Below are 19,770 nucleotides of genomic sequence, written 5' to 3'. Positions count from 1 at the left end.
CTGCATTATTTTCCGGACAACCCAATATATAGGCTGCAGTGGAGAAAAGGTTTGAAATACTTATTTGACTCGCCTCCCCAAAAAATAGGCAAACCGATCAAACTTATAAGGATGTTTAACTGAAGGGCACTTGATCATAGTACTGGATCTGGGTTTCTCACTGGTGATGACGAAAGGGGAAACGCGTTTGAGCCAGATAAAAAGCCGCGAGAGAGTATTTAGACCCTGCTCGCATGTCTTATTAGTGATTCGCTGTGACGTCGCCTAGAAAACAACTTATTTTTAAAGAGCATGATTACTGGCTATGAAAAATAGATAAAATGGTTGCTACACTTGTCTCTTGGTCCAAGAAACCGATCCTGAATAATCCCGCCCTTTGCCATCCTGAAGCAAGCCACATTTCTCCGGTGCAGTGTGCGCGGCAAAGGGTAAAACTATTAGGGTTTACCACATTTTCCTTCGGCCCTGCGCTTGTGCAAACCTCTGTAAATCTCTTTAAAGGAGCCTTTAATTAATCTATGTGTTGGGCTAATAGGTTCTCTATTCTTGGCAAGTTCATTGGTTCGTTCATTATCAAGCAGGCTTCATTGATCAGGTACTTACTGGATCACGACTCAGTTTCCTTTACTGACAGGCCACTTAGTTTTTTACATCTTCAGAGACTGAATGATCGGGCTGATGTCTGCTAGTAACAGCTAAATCGCAGCATTCGTGTCCACTAGTAGGACAATGTTGGCCTTGGCCATGTTCCTTAATTCCTTTGTGGCCCCTACCTCACTATCTATGTTGATTGCCTGATGCCATTGTTACCTTACTTCCCAGGAAGTTTAATTATACCTCGGCCACCTTTTCATGCAGGCCTAACATCTCAACTGGTATTCTACCGGCCGGTTAAATATTGCGGTACATATATCCTCTACGGTCACACAAAAGTGTCTTGAGCCGCTGGACGGAGGTTTCTTGCATCCTCCAGTGAGCCGCGCTTACATATTATGTAGTTAATGTCGCTATCTCCCTTCTTAGTTCAAGAGGGTCAAAACAAGTATTTAACTCTAGGAATAGGCGAAAGTCTTCGCGGCACCTTTTTTCAACCGCAAGGCTTTATTGTGCACAGTGTCCAGATCTTTTAGTCAAGATAAACCGTTGGTTAACTAGTCAACAGGAGGGGTCTATCTTGGGTCGGGTGTCGCGGACGATAGGTCAGAACCACTTTACAATACTTTTTCATATCGTTCTCCATTAAAATCTCACGGGCTGTGCTGGGATTCGAACACAGGACCTCTAACTTGGCAAATGAAAGTTGGATGGTTTTACCACTCAGCCGACGCTGTCTCAAAAGTAAATTGTCCAGTTGCCGGTGGAGGTTGTCAGCGTTTAAAGTTCTTTTACCTTTAGAGGTAAAAACCGAACGAACTCTATGGAGATTTAGCCCTCGTACACACTGTTTAGGTTGTCAAACGTTTGAAAATATTTTTGTAGCTTAATATCACGAAATAGCAAGTTTGGATGTTCACGTGTTGTAGTTGATTCGAACTTGCTAAAACAAAAACACCAATTTGTTTTTTAAGTTTCGACGGTTCCTTTATTCTTGAAAGTCCATCGGCAATTTTTCGTTACAGACATGAAAATGTTTTTTTACACGGCTCTCAGATATGATGGAGAATGGCTTGTATATAAGATACAATGAAATCCAAATAAAAATGTTTTTGTTTAGTTGGTTCCCTACTAACCAAAACAGACCGGACGAACGCGCTTTTCTCTGTGCTGACACCGCAAATTTATTTCGCTATTATTAATAACATCGCTCCAGTTCCTACGGGAGTTCCAGAATACGAATATGTGTTTATTTATTGTATTTCTTTTTTCGAGGATTGGAAAACAAAATTTGTTGGGATATTTTCCGTTCTCCAACGCCTGGCAGTATCTGCTTACAATATTCAGAACTCTTTAAAGTAAATTACTAACATTCATCTTCCAAAACCTCCCTTTCTTGGGGACCATGAGAAGTCTATTAAAATTGCAAACCAATACGTATTAAGTTGGTGACTAATCATGGTGATCGCCCGATTATGCTCGATCCATATTAACGCTTGAATTTTAATTAAATTATGCAGTAGATTTTTAAATACACCCTGCCCATATCACACATAAATAACGCTGTATTTGAATCATTTGACTTTAATTGTATTTCACCGGTAATTATATTCGTGAATACCATAAATTCGTAATTTCAGGCTTTTTAAAAAGAATAAAATTAATTTTTCGCCTTTAACTTATCGTCTATTTCATTTATCGTTGTTTAAACAATTTACAAGATTCCTTAGATTTTTAAAAATAATTTATTTGTAGCCTGAACACATCAAAATACATAAATATCTCCGTGTATTTATTTTTCTCTTGTTCAACCATGGCCAGTACTGCAGCCGGAGGCCACAAATGTGGCACTCAGTGTGGGACCTGAGGTGGTCGAGTCCATCGTCCTTTAAAGGTAGGAAAGTGGGGTTAGGATCGAGAATTTTTTTGTTGAACTTTTGGAAAGAAGGGTCGGAACAATTCGTAGACAAAAGTATTGTTGTCATAGTGAGGTTTTGAAACGTAATAAGGAACTTTGACTTTGTCTAAGGATTTTGATGAGAAAGATTTGATGCGTGGATATTGGATGGCTTGGCGTACACCCCTCCCTCCCAGTACCTCACCATATGTCCAAAATCGTGGCAGTAATGTCTTCTACAATGTTTGTTTGCCAAAACAGATATCCGTCCTAGAATTCGCCTGTCCTGTACTTGTCTATGTCTTTGATGGGGATTCCACGTCACTCTGCTGTCTAGGTATAGTACTACTCTGACTTTAGTAGAAGTCGGTAGCTCCTTGTTGCTGATATCTTGTATAGTTTGGCTGACAAAGCAGATTTCAGTCCTAGAAGTCTTCTGTTTAGATCTTATGTCATCGGTGGGGATTCGTCGTCAGTCTGCTAGGTATAAGTAAATGCACTGGATGTTGGATGGCATGGCACAACCTCACAGTTCTCCATATTTATAAAGCGATCGCAGTGTCTTGAAGTTGAATTTACCCATGCCTAATGGTGACCACCATACCAGCGGACCATGGGTCTCTTTCGGGGAATTAAAACTTAAGTCTCGTCAACTAAGAGGAGGCCATCAGTCTGCTGTCCAGGTATCCTTAGTATCTTACTTGAATGGAAGTCGTTAGCTTCTCGTATTTGATGTACAGTAGAGAGAAAGTCTATTCTGAATTTACAAGAATTCAGTCTGGAACTATAACGCATTTCGATACTATTAGATATTTTATTGTATGCTCGATGATGACTAAATAACGAGTCGAAAGTTTGGCATAAGAGGATTCTCCCCAAATATCGTCAATTATCTAGTCATTCATGCAAAACCCCTTCGGGAACGGCAGGACTATTTTTCAAAACCAGGCTTAGAGAATATTCTGTCCTGTACTTTGTCCATTCGTTTTATTTTTATGTCAATTCGTGTTGTCGCGTTGTCCAGGCCGATGCCGTTCACACACATCGCACGCGAATCATAGCAACATCGATATTGTTTCTAAATGATTTTTAAACAGTCATTCATGAAGCTGATTTCCCTACTAAATACGGAAATTTGAGCCCAAATGAGAAGTCGAAATAAACTGTTCGTAGATCTGTTGATGCGCAAGACTGCAAAAAGTGACAAGATAACAGGCACATATTAAAGATTGTTTTGTCGTCAGACGGTTGAACCAGGGTCCGCATATGAACTTTTACTACATTAATAAACAACTTCTAATACTGAGTGAAATGTTTCATAAAAAATTAAAGATTTTCTTTGGTATGTAATGAGTTTTTAATGTTATTTGTGTAAATATCATTGTAAAGAATGTCATTTGCAATACATATTCATATTATACTCACACATATTCGCATTGTATGGAATTTTATATTCAGATTTTTGTCGTAAATTGTGCGCCGTCCTTTTTCCCTCGATGTTATTTTCAATAATCGGTATATAGATTAGATATTTATTTCGATTCTGGAGGTAATGAAAAATATGAAGCGCCTACAGGCCCCCTACCATTTCCCGGATTAGTAACACTTATTTCTACAGTCCATGATTTGTTTATTTAGCTTGATCATTTCACTATTTCTCTCAAGGGTAGTCGGTCTAAAGGTCACAGTGAATTAGAAATTCATCGAACGGCATGTTTTATTATGGCAGGCTTGAAACAATTTTCTTTAAAACAGTCTAAAATTAGTCGCCTACAAACATATAAAGGCAAGTAAAACTGACTTACCGATATATACAAAAACAAAATACTTCTTACATAGAAAGGAAAAATATCTGCAAGCAGAGCAAAACAAGAAATACTGATTTGCAGAGAAAAAAAGTAACAAATGCTGATATACAAGAAAGAACAGTAAGAAATATTGACATGCAAAGAAAGAAAAATAAGAAATATTTGCATACGGTCAAGAAAAATAATAAGTACTGATATATAGAGAAAAAAATAAATATTGGCATACACGGAAGAAAACTATCAAGTATTGACGTATAGAGAAAGAAAAATAAGAACACTGACATACTAAGAAAGAAAAACTGAAATACCGAGAAAGAAAAAAGAAATACTGAAATATAGAGAAAGCAAAATAAAAAAACCGATATACAAAGAAAGAAAAAACTGAAATACAGAGAAAGGAAAAAGAAATTCTGACTTACAACGAAAGAAGAAAAAAAGAAAAACAGATATGCTGAGAAAGAAGGAGAAATACTGACATACGACGAAAGAAGAAGAAAATTCTAAAAATACTGACATACAAAGAAAGACAAAATGGAATAAGGAGAATAAAAAAAGAAATGCTGACATACAATGAGAAGAAATAAAAGAAAAACTGACACACAGAGAAAGAAGAATAAAGAATATTGACATCGTGAAAACAATAAATTCTAAAAATACTGACATACAAAGAAAGACAAAATGGAATACGGAGAATAAAAAAAGAAATGCTGTCATACAACGAGAAGAAATAAAAGAAAAACTGGCACACAGAGAAAGAAGAATAAAGAATATTGACATATAGGGAAAACAATAAATTCTGGCATACACGAAAGAATACTAGAAATATTGACATACAGAGAAAGAAAGAAATACTGACATACAAAGAAAGAAAAAACTGGAATACGGAGAATGAAAAAAGAAATGCTGACATACAACGAGAAGAAATAAAATTAAAACTGATATTCAAAGAAAGAAAAACTATAATACATAGAAAGGAAAAAGCAATACTGACGCATAACGAAAGAAGAAGAAAAAAGAAAAAACTGATATACATAGAAAACAAAAAGAAATACTGATATACATGGAATGGTAAAATGAAAGAAATAATAGAAACAAACATTAGCAATCTTTGTACGCAGCAATAATTTCTTTCGGCGTGGGTTAGTGAAGAATACAAGCAGACGTGAAGCTTGGTTTTTTTAAACTCTTAGAATATTTAAATAACAGTTATTTTGGGATAAAATATTTCAATAAGGAATACAGTAGATTGTAGTTGTAAACTAAGCGTGAAATAAGATTTTAAACGCCATCTAATACATTAATAGGCCGGAGATGATGTAAGCGACTGGTTCATCTGGCATATAATGCGGCTGTTTCACATTTCCAAAATATTTTAGACAATAAATCGAGTTATTTTAATGTGCTTATTGACTTTTTTTCGTTTAAATTACGTTAGCCATGGTGGAAAGATGGTTGCCACTTTGGACCTTAAGGCAATTTTCAATATCAACTCTCCCTTCGTATTGCGAGGGAGTCGACAATGAGCGGCTTAACGAACAGAAGCTCTAAAAATTACCGGAAAAGAGCCAAAAATAAACTTGATTTCGAAGCGAATACAAAATTTTAAAACAGTTTCGATGTACACCTTATAATTAGAGGTGAAAGTAGGGAGAGAGGGCGTCGGCAAGCTGAACTTTTCCGTACCCTCCTAAAACGTTACAAAACTAAGTACATATTTGAAATTTGACTCGATGAATTTCGAATTCGGTTTAAATTAATCCGGGTGGCCGAAAGGGACCGTAATAGACCATACTAGGGATATTGACTTCATAACTTGATTTGTTATTGCCGCTCTCGAGGAAATGCCGTCTAGATCCTTTTTTTAAAATTATTTTAGGGCTATTTTGAATATTATTGTGGTAGTCGATTAGCCTAAAATTCAGAAGTTCAATGTTGACGTCAACACGTGTTTTTACATTATAGAGTTTGACTAGGGAAAAAAGGACTATCCTCTAAATATAAACTTTTTGTAACACTTAACACCGACGAATTAACGCATTTGTTCGTGCTTAAAGCTGTGGAAGCTGATTAAAAACTGCAAAAAGTAAGAATAGCTTTTACTATTTATTTTAATAATAAAAACTCTGAAATAGAACAACTTAAAAACCAGCCAAAATCGAAGACGTGGAATTTTCGGTTATTTTTCGTTTGGAAAGTGTTGATTTTTGTTTAATCTTTTGCTCAGAAAATTATTTATTTAATTATTAATTATTTCTATAGCTGTACACTCAACCTATTCAATAATTATTTGTAATACGATTACTACTAAAATTTGTACTAGCTAGTACATGATTTTGTATTACCAAGCTGAGGATTTACTATTCTGCTTTTAAAATCTAATAAACCAATTAAAATTGCAAAATTAAAAACCTTTAAAAACAAAAAAAAAAAGTCTTCCACTTAATTATTTGGCTGATACTTTGCCATTGAATTTGAACTATATATTTCAATGATAAGCAACAATGGGATGTTTTCGTCTAAATTAACAGGACAAAATAATTTTAAATGTGTTTAATTTTGTTTAACAACTAGATAGAATTTTATGACCACTTTTAAAAGTGTAATCATGCATTATCCCATTAAATGGTGGAAATTCTTTATCCCATTCCTTTGTCGCAAAGGAATTTTAATAATTTTGAGTTGTTAAAGAACACAAACTTCTTAAAATATGATTAATGTGAAGAGAAATTGAAAATGATTAGTATTTAACACACAGAGACAGACTGTTGCCTGCCAGCACCTCATATTAGCTTTGTATTTCTTCTCTTAAAATTTATACCTGATCGGTTAGGATAAGTATAAATTTTATTATATTATTTTCTTTTTATTTTAAAATTGTAATAATAAAAACGATACAAATGTAAGTTAGGATTTTACCCGACTGGATTATTTTTTGTGCAATCATCGTAATAAAAGATAAGGTATATTACAACCTCGCCAAAAAGGCGTCAGGATGGAATATTTAAATGGAAAAAACTTTTCAGTGATTGACAGCTCGTATAGTTGCATTATTGATGAAGAATTTAACATCTGCTCTGATGAGAGTCATCCTCAAAAACAAGGTAGACCTGAAATACTTGAAAGTTCAACCATGGTGGGAAGTACAGGAAAGGAAGAAGGAAGAATGCTTTAAAAAATTTCTTGATGCAAACAATAGCTATTTAAGTAATAATGCCTTAAGATCTTATAAAATGCAATTGTTCAGCAAATGGATGAACAAGATTTTCATGGATGAAGTAAAGTAATTCCTGTCATACAGGAGGGCTTAGCCTCAAAATAACTGATGAGTGTCTTAGATGAGAGGACAATCTACATTACAATACTTGTTTCACATTTTTCTCAATTAAAACTATATGGGCTTTGCCAGGATTCCAACCCAGAACCGCTAGTGTGGCAAATACGAGTCGTACGCCTCCCAGTCAATGAATATAGTAATCAAGCTTATTTTGTAGATCATGTCCCATTCAAATGAGGGATTTATTATCTTATTTTAAGGAAAAACTTGTGATAATGAAGTGTGAAATAATTAAAATGATGATATTATGAAAATAAACTAGGATGATGATGATGAGGAAGAGGTACATAAGATTCATGGACTATACAAAGTTAAGAGTTGTCAACAAATGACAAAACATCATCCTCAGAGCCTGTTTTATTTGTAAATGCATAAAAATGTATCCTATGATGAATTGATCTTAATTATTAATTAATTGACACACTGAAGAGTGGGAAATGCCAAACATGTGTCTGACAGACCAACTCACCGAAGATAGGCAGTCTAAATTGATCGATGACCAAATATCAACTTTGTACAGTCTTTGACCCTTATATGATTCACGTCATCTTCATCTTTTTGCTTTGGGTCGATTCATTCGCATTTTATAAAAGATAAGGCTGTTTAATCTCCTGAACAGCCTGCCTTCCTTAAGATCTATTTGAGCTGGAGAAGATAACATCAAAAATCTTGATTAAGATTACTTTTGTCTTTTCTAGGCAGTCATTAAAAACATATTTGGTTCAAATAATAACACAATAAATAGTATATTTACTAACAAATACATGACTAGACTAGATTTATTACTGTTTATTACTAGTTTTCTGTTTACACAAAAATAGACATTACACAGCAGAAACTACTACTTTATAGGTTGATTCCATCAATTATTTTGTGTCTTCCCTATACTCTCTGGTTTTGTCTAATCAGGCACATTGAGCCATCTTCATTGGTGTCTGTTATTTTGCCAATTGACAGGCCAGACTCTGAAGATGAAGAAGTGTTGGAAAGACCAGAAGAGTCAAGTTTCATCTTATCAACAACAATTTACTAATATAGTTAATACTCTGGCAGACAGACTCTCATGATGTAAATTTACTTTTAAGTTTTATGTTATACAATTGTTTTTTGCAATAAAATATATGCTTATTATTATTTTTATTATTATCATTATTGTACATATTAATACCTTTATTATTTTTTTGTATTTTGCAGCCCTTATCTCAATGGTCAACCACAAATGTTGTTGAACTGCTGACTAGTCTTAACTTATACAGATATATTAATGTTTTCAAGGCAAAAAACATTAAAGGAGTGGATTTGATTAGACTCAACAAAGATACGTTAGAGGTAAACCCATTATTAAAAAATATATATAATTCTATGATTTTTATCAAATAATAGTTCATATTTTAAATTTATATTAAACTATAATCAAAAGTTATTGTAATTTGGTTGTTACGGATCATTTTAGTCTATTTTTCCAAGTTAGGTCAAGAAGAAAGACCTCGAGTCCTCTTTGTCGAGAGAAGGCCTTGAACCAACGATGCCCTATGGGTGCAACAACTATGCGACATATCATAAGTTACAATTGAACAAAAAAAAAGTGAAGACCAGCCTAGCAAGGATAGGCAGACTAAAATGATTGGTAACGACCAAATTACAGGTTCATCTCCCTCTCCAGACCAGAGTATAAAACATTGTTTTTCCTCATCCACACTTGCTTTTAGAAAATAGTCTTTAATTATAAAATAAAAATTTATACAGTGTCTTATTTGCGATTTCTCTTTCAGACAATGGGTATCAAGGACGAATTTCACCAAGAGGCAATTTTACTATGTATAGATGAATTGTCCAAAAATGATGGTAAAAAACCAGACAAACTAAGCGAACCTGCAGTAAAGCCCACTGAACATCCCCCACTTCTTCCTGGAGTTGACTTGGAGAAATGTGATAAATGTGAAAAATATCTAAGAACAATATCCTATAGGGAGCAGATGTACCAGGGTAAGGGTTAAGTTAATTTTTAATCTGAGTACAATATAATAATGAAATTCGTGTTTTAGTATTCGGTATGGCATTGTGTGTGCAATTCAAACCTACAGAACAGAAAGCACCTGTTGTTGTGATAATGTTCACACAAGAAATAGAACGTTATGGCCGTAATGATCCTACTGCCGATTTATATAAATTGTATCGCACTCAAGGTCCTATTGATGAAATAACTCAGTTATGCGAAGCTGTAAATGAAGGTATGATTTGAATTTACATCCTCTTATGTTGCAGTAAATGCTTACAAATGTGTATACCTTTTCTTTTTTTTTCAGACCTAAGTAGGCTAGATTTAACGTGTTACAATATTTGTACAGTGACAACAATTTTTAAAAAGTTTTTGCGTGAGTTACCTGATAGAATTATACCTGTCCAATGGTATGACCGATTTCTTGAAGCTTCAAGTAAGTATTAATCTTTATAAAATATCTTATTTTATTAAATTTTGTTACAGCTAAAAATTAACTTTGCTATCTCAAAATAACTATACTAGTATGTAGTGATTTTTTTTTCTAATTTGTTATTCAGAAAATTTCATAATAAATTTTACTGATTAGTAGTTTAAATTGATTACTCAAAAGTACCACCTAGCTTTTTATCCCATTTTGTAGGTGAAGTTTGGACTATCTATCTTTAAAAACATCTTAACTAGATCTCTGCCTCGTGTCAAACATTTTATGAAAAGAATATATCAATTTTTGTTCACAATTGCTTGTTAACATTCATACTTCCTTTGTTTACAATCTAATTCTGTCTGCTCTATACGTCGTATAATAAATGACTGTGCGCACTTTGCAAAAGGTCTCATTTAAATTGTGCAAGTATTTTTCAAGAAAACGAGTCACAAACATAGCAATTTTCTCATATGTATGAGCATGTTTGTTGGTCCAACCTTAATGATTGTAGTTTAAATTGATTACTCAACTGTTCCACCAAGCTTTTTACCTCATTTTGTCGGTGACATCTTGGACTAACCATGCTTTAAAAAAATCTTAACCAGGTCTGCCCTGTCCCAAACACTTTTATGAAAGAATATTGCAGTTTCAACTAAACAGTAGTTGTTTATGATAATAATAATGCATTTTTCATTTACCATAATGGAAAATACAAAGTTCATACAGTTTTTTGGATATCAAGTTGAATAATAACAAATTAAAAAAAAAATCAGCACATAATTATACAACTAATTTGTTATTCTTCCATTATAGCCTGCTTTCCATTAGTATAAATACTTGTGCTGGGCAGCAAAAGTTGTAAAACTAACATGTCTTTTTATTATAATAAAACAAGTAAAAAATAATATTAATTTAGGAGGTGGGGACTTTGAGAATCATAATCTCTCAAGTCAAGAATGTATGAATGTATAAATTTTTTGGAACTGACTTACATTCTGAAATTGCTGATATTAATTCAGTTTTGATAAATACATTTAAGTATCCTGTTAGAAGAAAAGTTATAGTATTTAGTTGCATTTATTTTTGGTAAATCCTGGATTTATGAATGGTTGGTCCAGCAGTACACTTAAATATTTTAAAGTAAGAGGTTTGCAGGAACAATTTCAAATGTTTCTCCAATAAAATAATTTCATGTTTGTTTAAATCTAGTATGGTTTTAATGGAAATAATAATAAAAGAATATAATGTTAGTTTTTCTGAATTTAAAAGGAGCTGAATATATAATAGAAGTGTCATTAGAGTAACTAAAGATTTTTACAGAAATGTTCCATTTTAATAAACCGTTAATGTAAATAAGGAAAATATAGGACTTAAAACTGTACCCTGTGGTACCCTACATTTAATTGATAATAGTTTACTACAGCAAGATCTGATTATTCTGAGCCCTATCAGAAAAGTATGATTTAAAAAGATAAGAGCAGTTCCATTGATGCCAATTTTAGATAACTTTTGAATTATTATTATTATATGGTCAAGAGTCAAATGCCTTCTTAATTTCCAAAAAAATGCCTACAACTTTTTTTAGCATCCAATTCTTGATCAGAACACAACATGAAAAAGTTTTAATAAAAATCAAAATAATGACTATATACTAAATAAGCAAGATATTTTGAGATAGCAAAGGTAATTTTTTGTTTAAATTAACAAAATTTAAAAGCTAAAAATAGTAAAAACTATATCAATGTGTTTTTGTAAAATGTTAAATTGTGGGCTCAATTTTTTTTCCATTGACCTGTTGTCTTCAGCCATTTGAATTATTGTTTTATTAGTCATTTACAGCAGTCACAAACTACAACCAGTTTGTTTTATACAGTTGACCAAAGCCCGATAAACGCTGAAGTTTTCTGTATATATTAAAAATTTGTAATTATAAGACTGCAATTTTGCATTGATCTATCATAAGGAAAAGTCTTCCGTTCTTTTCAAATTTTTTGCAGTAACATACGTTATGTTCCGCATTTTCAACTTGGTTGCACACTGTACTCAAGGCTCAAAATTTAAATTTTTTCAAAATTGTTTGTGACCCTAATATTGTTAAGTAAAATTGTTCCCACACTCGGAGGTTGATATGTCCTCTGCTGTTGTAAATCCCTATAAAAAATATTAATAAAACAAATGAGAAACTTAAAATCGTTCAATTGTCCAACAATCATCATAGCTACAATTCCCCCCCCCCTTAAATATAAATAATTTTCTTCAAAATGGAATACAGGAATAAAGGTTAACATCAATAAAATTGTTTTTAATTGCTTGTTTTTGTCTTTAAGGAATCAAAAATGATGACCAGTGTGCTGCTTGTCTACTGAACCTTGTTGAGGAATTGCCCATACAGCATAAGTCGACTTTGTCCTACATCCTTGCGCATCTTTGTAGAATCTGCAAATTACAGTACACGAGAGGTTTTCGAGAGTCGCCTACCACTATTGTTCAAGTGTTTTGCCACATATTTTTGCGTCCACCTTGGGAAAGAATAATGTAAGTAAGAATGGAGACATTTGTTATCCATTTCTTTTTCATTGTTTTCTCCATTCATGCATTTTGTGGGGATTTAAATTGAACTTAAAATGTAAATATGTACTGTTTAAATTAAATTGTAGTGCGCATGCGTGCGTGTGTCTTATAATAAGGGATTCAATTAATTCAATAATCAAGTAAATTGATAATGTCTAATATTAAAATTGTATACCATGATCTATCTTTTAATGTCTATTTATTTTTAGTCAAGTGATGTACAATACTGAACAGCATATGAGGATTATTGAGCTTCTTCTTTTCCATGGAAATTGGGGTGAAACATTGCCTGATTTCACAACTGTGCCTTCACTACCTCCAAGAAAAGTTTCGACAGCCCCTCCAATCGAAAGCCCTCCAATACAACCGATCACTACTAACAACTCCTTGTCTCTTGAAGATGCAGAATGGTATTGGGGCGACATTACGCGGTGAGTTCTTAATAATTTTCATAAGATGCATTACTTAAATTCCAGTTATACTTAACACTCGAGTCACTGAGTCAGTCATTGATTACTCTTAGATAATTTTTTGAAGTAAACTTTTTTCTAAACCCATCAACTAACGTAGGTATACTATTTATATTCCTATTCATAAATTATTTCAAATGGAGGTCCAAAGTTGTCGAATGTAATGTACAATATGCTGCAAGTGCCTTTAATCAGTTCTCTAGGTATAGAAATGGTGACAGTTTGTATAAATCATAAATTACTTCAAATGGGTGGAGTGGGGGTTTGCACTCATTAATTTACATCAGACTATCAAATAAAAATAGTAACTGTTCTACTATACATGTATATTTTTTTTTCCAGAAATGTTGTCAATGAAAAGCTAATGGACACACCTGATGGAACATTTTTAGTAAGAAATGCTTCCAGCAAAGGTGGTGAATATACGCTTACACTTAGGAAAGGAGGAAGTAACAAATTAATTAAAATATCCCATCGGAATGGAAAATATGGTTTTACTGAGCCGTACAAATTTAATACTGTAGTCGATCTGGTGAATTTCTATAAAGGAGTTTCGCTTTCTCAGTATAATCCAACACTTGATATCAAGCTATTGTATCCAGTTTCTAAATACCAGCAGGTAATATAATATTTCTACAATTAACAAAGAAAAATATTTATATTGGATTAGACTTCGGATGGGTTCCAATCTGATCCATGTCTGTCTTTTTTATCTCATATTTTGTCCTATATTTGTTAATTACACAGTGAACTGAAACCGTTAAATAAGCAATTTGATTTAATTAGTATTTAATTAATAAAATCATTTAATAATGAAAGTAAAATTAAAGTGAATATTTTCCATTTATCATATAATTTGACATTAATGGCTTTAAAAAATTAAAAAATAAAAATCTGTGAGAGAGACACGATTTAGCAATTTTACTGCTAAATTATATTATGTAATTTTAGTGTAAATGTTATTTCCCTGACATAACATGGTCATCTGATCATAAATTTCTAAATTTTAGGATGAGGAAATATCCAACAGCCAGGATATCATGAAAGTTGCTACAAAATTTGTTGAACTCTATGGAGAATTTGAAACTAAAAACAAAGCTCACTCTGAATATTCGGAAGATTTTTCTACAACGTCCAAAGAGATCCAGCTGAAAAAACAGGCATTGGAAGCGTTCAAAGAAACTGTGGCTATGTTCGAAGAGCAAATTAAAATCCAAGAGAAATTCCAGAAAAAAGCCGAACCCCATGAGATTAAAAGGCAGTAAAAAAACTTAACTATTATATTAATTTGTATATAACAAATTTGAGAATGGTTTTAACTTTTATTTCTGATCCTTAGCTTTGAACAAAATGGTGATATACTTCGACAGCGTCTTTTTTCACTAGAAGAGAGCAAACTGCAATTAGAAGAGAACCTAAAACAGCAAGGAGCTTACAACAGAACTTTAGAACGTGAAATGCACAATTTAAAAGCTGAAATTAACGAGTTAAATAAACAGATTGACAGACATAAACAGTGAGTATTAAAAATGTATTTAAACATTTGTGTATTGTACTGTTTTTATTACCTGCATACGTGATAATTGTGTTATAATTACAGGTGGCTCTTGTCGCATGGGGTGTCAAATCAAAACATACAAAAGTTTTTAAGCGGTGGTGCGGGTATAGTTTGTGAACAAGAAAAAGAATGCCCACATAACGATGAAAATACATGGCTGCTTAAGGAGTGTTCGAGAAACAAAGCGGAACAACTTTTGTCAGGTTGTAAGGATGGAACATTTTTAGTTAGACCTAGTCGAACTGGACAGTATGCTTTATCTATTACGTAAGTACTATAAGTGTTTATATAAATATGTATTACATTTTTTTTATACATGTATATATAATTATCATTCTAAAAACTATTTCCACATTTTTGATTATCCAGGTTCTTGCTGTGACAACTGGCATTATCAAGAACCAGTAAAACTTTGAAACACATTTTTTTCAATCATATAGTATTTGTTACTGGTAGGATAAAACAATTGTAAAACCAGCCCTTAAACAAATCTTGTCATCCAATTTTTTTTTATTGGGTCGCCAGAATAAGAGCTTAACACGTTCGTTACAGTACTGACTTGTAAAGACACACCCTGAAATACAAAAAAAAAATACTGTTTTGAAATCTTATTTAGGTCTATAATTGACCCTTAATGAAAATTTTGCTAAATGAATTGCCTTTTTTAGATTTTTGGCTCATCATTCTGGAATGACGTTCGTATATGGGAAAGGTCAGGTTAGGCAATCCATCAATATTTATGTTTACCCACTCAATAATTTACAATCAGCCGCCTAAATATTATGAATTTCATATATATTACTATATTTACATTAAAACATGTTTTTAAAGTATATTATTAAAATGAATAAAATCTGAACTGAAAAAATAGTACATATTATTTACAAATACAGTAATTATTTCCATATTTACTACTTATTGACAATTATTAACTAAATTATTTACAAAATACTTACACATTAACTAATTAATGTATTTACAATTAGTTAAAAAAAATATACCAAACAGAAAAACGCAAGGGAGCAAAAGGTCAAAGAGATAAACACGGAATTCTTTGACGTGCTATCCTTGATTATACCTTCAAATAAAAGTTTTTTGTGAAACCAAAAGATTTACCAACATGAAAAATGCATTTTGCAATGATATTAACTTATGTATAATTAAGGGCGGATTTTAATTGTTAAAAAAATTATTCAAAAAATAGTAAAAAAATACCCAAAAGTCAAATTGAAAAACTATCTTCGCAGTAACGTTGACAAAGTCTTGTGAAACCCACTTGATCAGGAGGAGGAAACAGAACCTCTACTACAAACTTCAAAAAGCAGGGATTTTCTAGTTCCAGATCGACGCCCATAACGAACGTGTTAAATCTTCTTATTATCTCGATAATGGTGCCACAACCCCCGGCTTTATACCTTGGTACTATGCCACTTGAGCAATCATGACTTTGGTCCGAGAGACACTAATTCCACATCTCAGCCGACTACTATTTAAATTTTTTCCCTTTACCACTAATATTCAAACATGATAGCATCATATGGTTGCATTCCGACATAGTATTTAGCAATCGGGAAATTGACAGTAACATTTTTTAATCATAATTATTATTATTAGTTATCAGTTTTTATTATTATTTTTAATTCTTATGCAAAGAAGGTTGAGAAGAAAAATTAGTGTCACAAGTGGGACTCAAACTCGTGTAAAATCTTTATCATCTTTAAAATTAAATATAACCTAATTGAGGGTCGATGAGATACTCAATACTATGCCGTAGGCTCTCTTAGAGAACATTCCTGCCAATAAATAAATTCTCTTTCAACACACTCTAGGGACACAAAACTATTAATATTACATAAATAAAACAACCCTGTTTCCTCCAAGAATCGTAACAGGCGACCCCACGATTCTCATATCATGGCATTCCTTTCCTTAGAATATTAGAAGGTTGAATTGATTTACGCTGTTCTCTAATGGTATTTAACTTAATTGGCACCACTATGTTTTGTTTCAGATGTAATGGAATTGTGAATCACTGCATCATATACGAGACAGAAAGGGGATATGGATTTGCAGAACCGTACAATATATACGTATCGCTCAAAGCACTAGTTCTACATTACCAGCAGAATTCACTTGAGGAACACAATGATTCACTAAATACTACACTTGCATATCCAGTGTTCACGGAAAATTCTAAAATGGAGGAACAAAATCAATCAAATAGGGGCTACAGCAGTGTAAATTGAAATATGCATATGTATATTTATTTGTTGATTAATTATAAAAAATTCAAAGTTTAAATTGGTATAAAAACTTAAAAAGCCACAAAGTGCCCGACAAATAATTTGCCTTGGAAAACTTTATTTAATGAACAAGTATTTTGTATGTTGGGGGACCATTGCTTGCCAATGAATGAAATGAATCCTGGTATGCTAAACTTTGGGGCATGTTAAACTTGATTTTATTATCATAGATGGTTGAATATATTTATTTCTAATTTTCCAAGTCATTTTTATTTTATTTTTTTAGGGAAGAAAAAATATTTATATTTCTATCTTTTAAATAGAATTTACTCTTTGTATGTTGATAGTGTATTCTACAATTAATTACGTAAAATAAGTAAATCTTTATATCTCAATGTTGTATAAAACTATAAAATTGTTTAAAAAACGTAATTTTTTATTCATTAAAATTTTTGTTATGATTTATTTTCTTTGTACAAAACATAGAGTATAATATTGTGTTAAAATTTTTGACAAAAATATTTATAAGTGTAAACTATTATCATTGCGCAAATGCAATAAGGAGAGAATGTTTGCATCGATGTGTGTTTTCTTTTGAACAAAGCTTTATGTACAATATTATTCTATTAGAACGTATTATTATATGCTCTATATTTTATTTACTCTGATGTGATTTCCTAGTTCTGTACGTGTAATTATTCAAAGAGATGAAGCTATAGATATTATGTATTAGCTTACAATTTTACTACATGATATAACACATCATATAAAGAAGGAAAAAACGAAATCGTGTGTGAAGCACTAAAATACTAGGTACAGAATAATATTAGATTTCTGTTGGATATATGTTTGTATATTGTACTATTCTCTCATTTTGTTTAAAACAACCAAGATTTTTGTTCGTTAAGATTATAAAATTTGCATGTATATATTTTGTAAATTAATGTGTGCAATTATTAATACGAAGTGATAGAACTGCTTGATAAAACTAATTGAATGAACATGAATATCTTAATTAGTTGCTATATTATTTTTAAGGCTTAATTTTAAATACAAAAATATGGCCTTCCAGTGTCATGTTAATGATCTCATATTGAGGTTTCTATAATTTATACAAGTTTTTCATACCGATTGGTCATAAAATTCTTATCTGACATAAATACATTTTAATTTTCAATTTCCAATAAAAGCTTACTTTTGAAGCTGAAGAACGTATTATTTCTATCTATATTTTCCTATTGACTTTCAGATTTTTTATGTGCGTTTCCTGCAACTATAAACTATTACAAGAAACATCCGAATAAATTCTGCTTACGTGCAAACTTCACATACGATTTGTTTATGAAAATGTTTCAAATTATGCAATCCAATTTGCTCATTAAAAATTGTATTTGATATTTTCCAAGATAAATGTAATTAAAATTGCATAAAATGTTTATTCAATCAATAATAAAGAGGTCTTTTTTGCTTAGCAAATTGTTGACAAAAGGCCGATTTAAGTAAGTGCCAGACAGTGAATATTCAAAAAACATGTAGAGTAAGCTGTGCCATGGCATAGTGGACAGGTGGCTAAGCTGAATTTTTTTTTTGGATCTTGATGCTATCGGTGACCATTGTAGTAGCTTTAGATGAAGAATGGCTGTGCACCATTCATAGAGAAAAACAGAAACTGAAGGAAAAGTTTCTCAAGGGCTTGATTCTGACATACTTTCATTTTATTACCCATTATAATTTAAAAAAAATGCTTGAGTTCTTTGGAAGTCACACTTCACAACAAACAACTGTGGCCATACTCAAAGAGCAAATGAAAATTCTAGAAAAAGGCAGAATCTACCAGGCAAAAATGGGTATGCATGGCAAGAGGAACCGCCTTCATCAAAAAAGTAGACCTAAAAAAAGATGTGTCAGGTAGACCTGGCCCACAATCAAGAGCCAAAGCTATCTTTTCACCCCAACTTTTGAGCAACCAGCTGAAGACACTTATTCATACCTACGAGCCGAAATCCAAACACTACTGGAATGACACCCTTCCTCAAGAGCTGGAAGATGGTTAAAATGGTTCTCAGGTAGTAACAGTTAACAGAAAAAGTTAGGTGTGCACAAAGGGTTGCAAAACAAAATTTTTGTGTTCCAAGTACCTCAGAGCAATATGCCAGCAACAAAATGCTATAAATGTTAAATTCATTTTTTTTGTGTGTGTGTGTAATGACTGCAATTTCCAAGTTAGTCAGTTTCATTTGAGTTTTCCTTTGATAAATTTCGTTTGTCTATTACTTCAAATAAAGGGAGTTTTGAGCAATTTCAACAGTTTATCTTATATTTCAGCAATCTAGAATGGCAAAAAATATAGAAAAAAGTCTAAGAAAATTGTATTTACGTTAATCCGTTATGTTCAGCAGTCATAATTGACCATATTAATTATTTCAATTAATTATTCTTTTTATCTAAAGTCTTGGTTGAGATGAAAAAGTTAGTGTCATGAGCGGGATTCGAACCCACGACCTTCAGCTGTGGATCGAAGTCTCAATAGCACAAGTGGTTAGAGCAGTGGCGTATTGAGCCGAAGGTCGTGGGTTCGAATCCTGCTCATGACACTAACATTTTCATCTCAACCAAGATCTTAGATAGAAAGAATAATTAATTGAAACTTGTGTTAATATTCAACTCACAATGTTGTGGTGTAACACACCCCATCTGTATAATAATCCATTGTATAATAAATTCAACAGTATGTTCTAGGGTTAAGGGTGGTGCATTTATTTTGTCGAAAAGTGCAAAAAAAGGAAGGTGTGTGGTTTGTAGGAATTTTTAAATAAAAAGACCGTGTCCCCCCTCCGCTAGTTTTCAATTCATTTTCAAACTTCACCAA

At 32.4% G+C, this 19,770-nt stretch overlaps 1 protein-coding gene across 2 annotated transcripts in view; it reads left to right on the top strand.

The window, feature by feature from the left end:
- Window positions 1–16,952, top strand: part of LOC106664096 (phosphatidylinositol 3-kinase regulatory subunit alpha) — a 36,122-nt gene extending 19,170 nt beyond the window's left edge. The window contains exons 2-12 of one of the 2 annotated variants that reach the window (XM_024225988.1): window positions 8,828–8,962; window positions 9,406–9,619; window positions 9,679–9,864; window positions 9,940–10,068; window positions 12,387–12,594; window positions 12,840–13,061; window positions 13,443–13,719; window positions 14,111–14,358; window positions 14,440–14,616; window positions 14,701–14,925; window positions 16,670–16,952. In XM_024225988.1, coding sequence (XP_024081756.1) covers window positions 8,828–8,962; window positions 9,406–9,619; window positions 9,679–9,864; window positions 9,940–10,068; window positions 12,387–12,594; window positions 12,840–13,061; window positions 13,443–13,719; window positions 14,111–14,358; window positions 14,440–14,616; window positions 14,701–14,925; window positions 16,670–16,904 — 2,256 coding nt within the window. In that variant the 3' untranslated portion in view covers window positions 16,905–16,952. Of the gene's footprint in view, window positions 1–8,827; window positions 8,963–9,405; window positions 9,620–9,678; window positions 9,865–9,939; window positions 10,069–12,386; window positions 12,595–12,839; window positions 13,062–13,442; window positions 13,720–14,110; window positions 14,362–14,439; window positions 14,617–14,700; window positions 14,926–16,669 lie in introns of both variants that reach the window. The other variant, XM_014389503.2, reaches the window with a different exon arrangement.
- Window positions 16,953–19,770: the final 2,818 nt, after the last annotated feature.

The sequence above is a fragment of the Cimex lectularius genome, unplaced genomic scaffold, assembly GCF_000648675.2.
Source record: "Cimex lectularius strain Harlan isolate CLEC.00 unplaced genomic scaffold, Clec_2.1 scaffold82, whole genome shotgun sequence".
NCBI lineage: Eukaryota > Metazoa > Arthropoda > Insecta > Hemiptera > Cimicidae > Cimex > Cimex lectularius.
The sequence above is the reverse complement of the archived record's forward strand: the minus strand, read 5'-3'. Positions and strand labels throughout refer to the sequence as shown.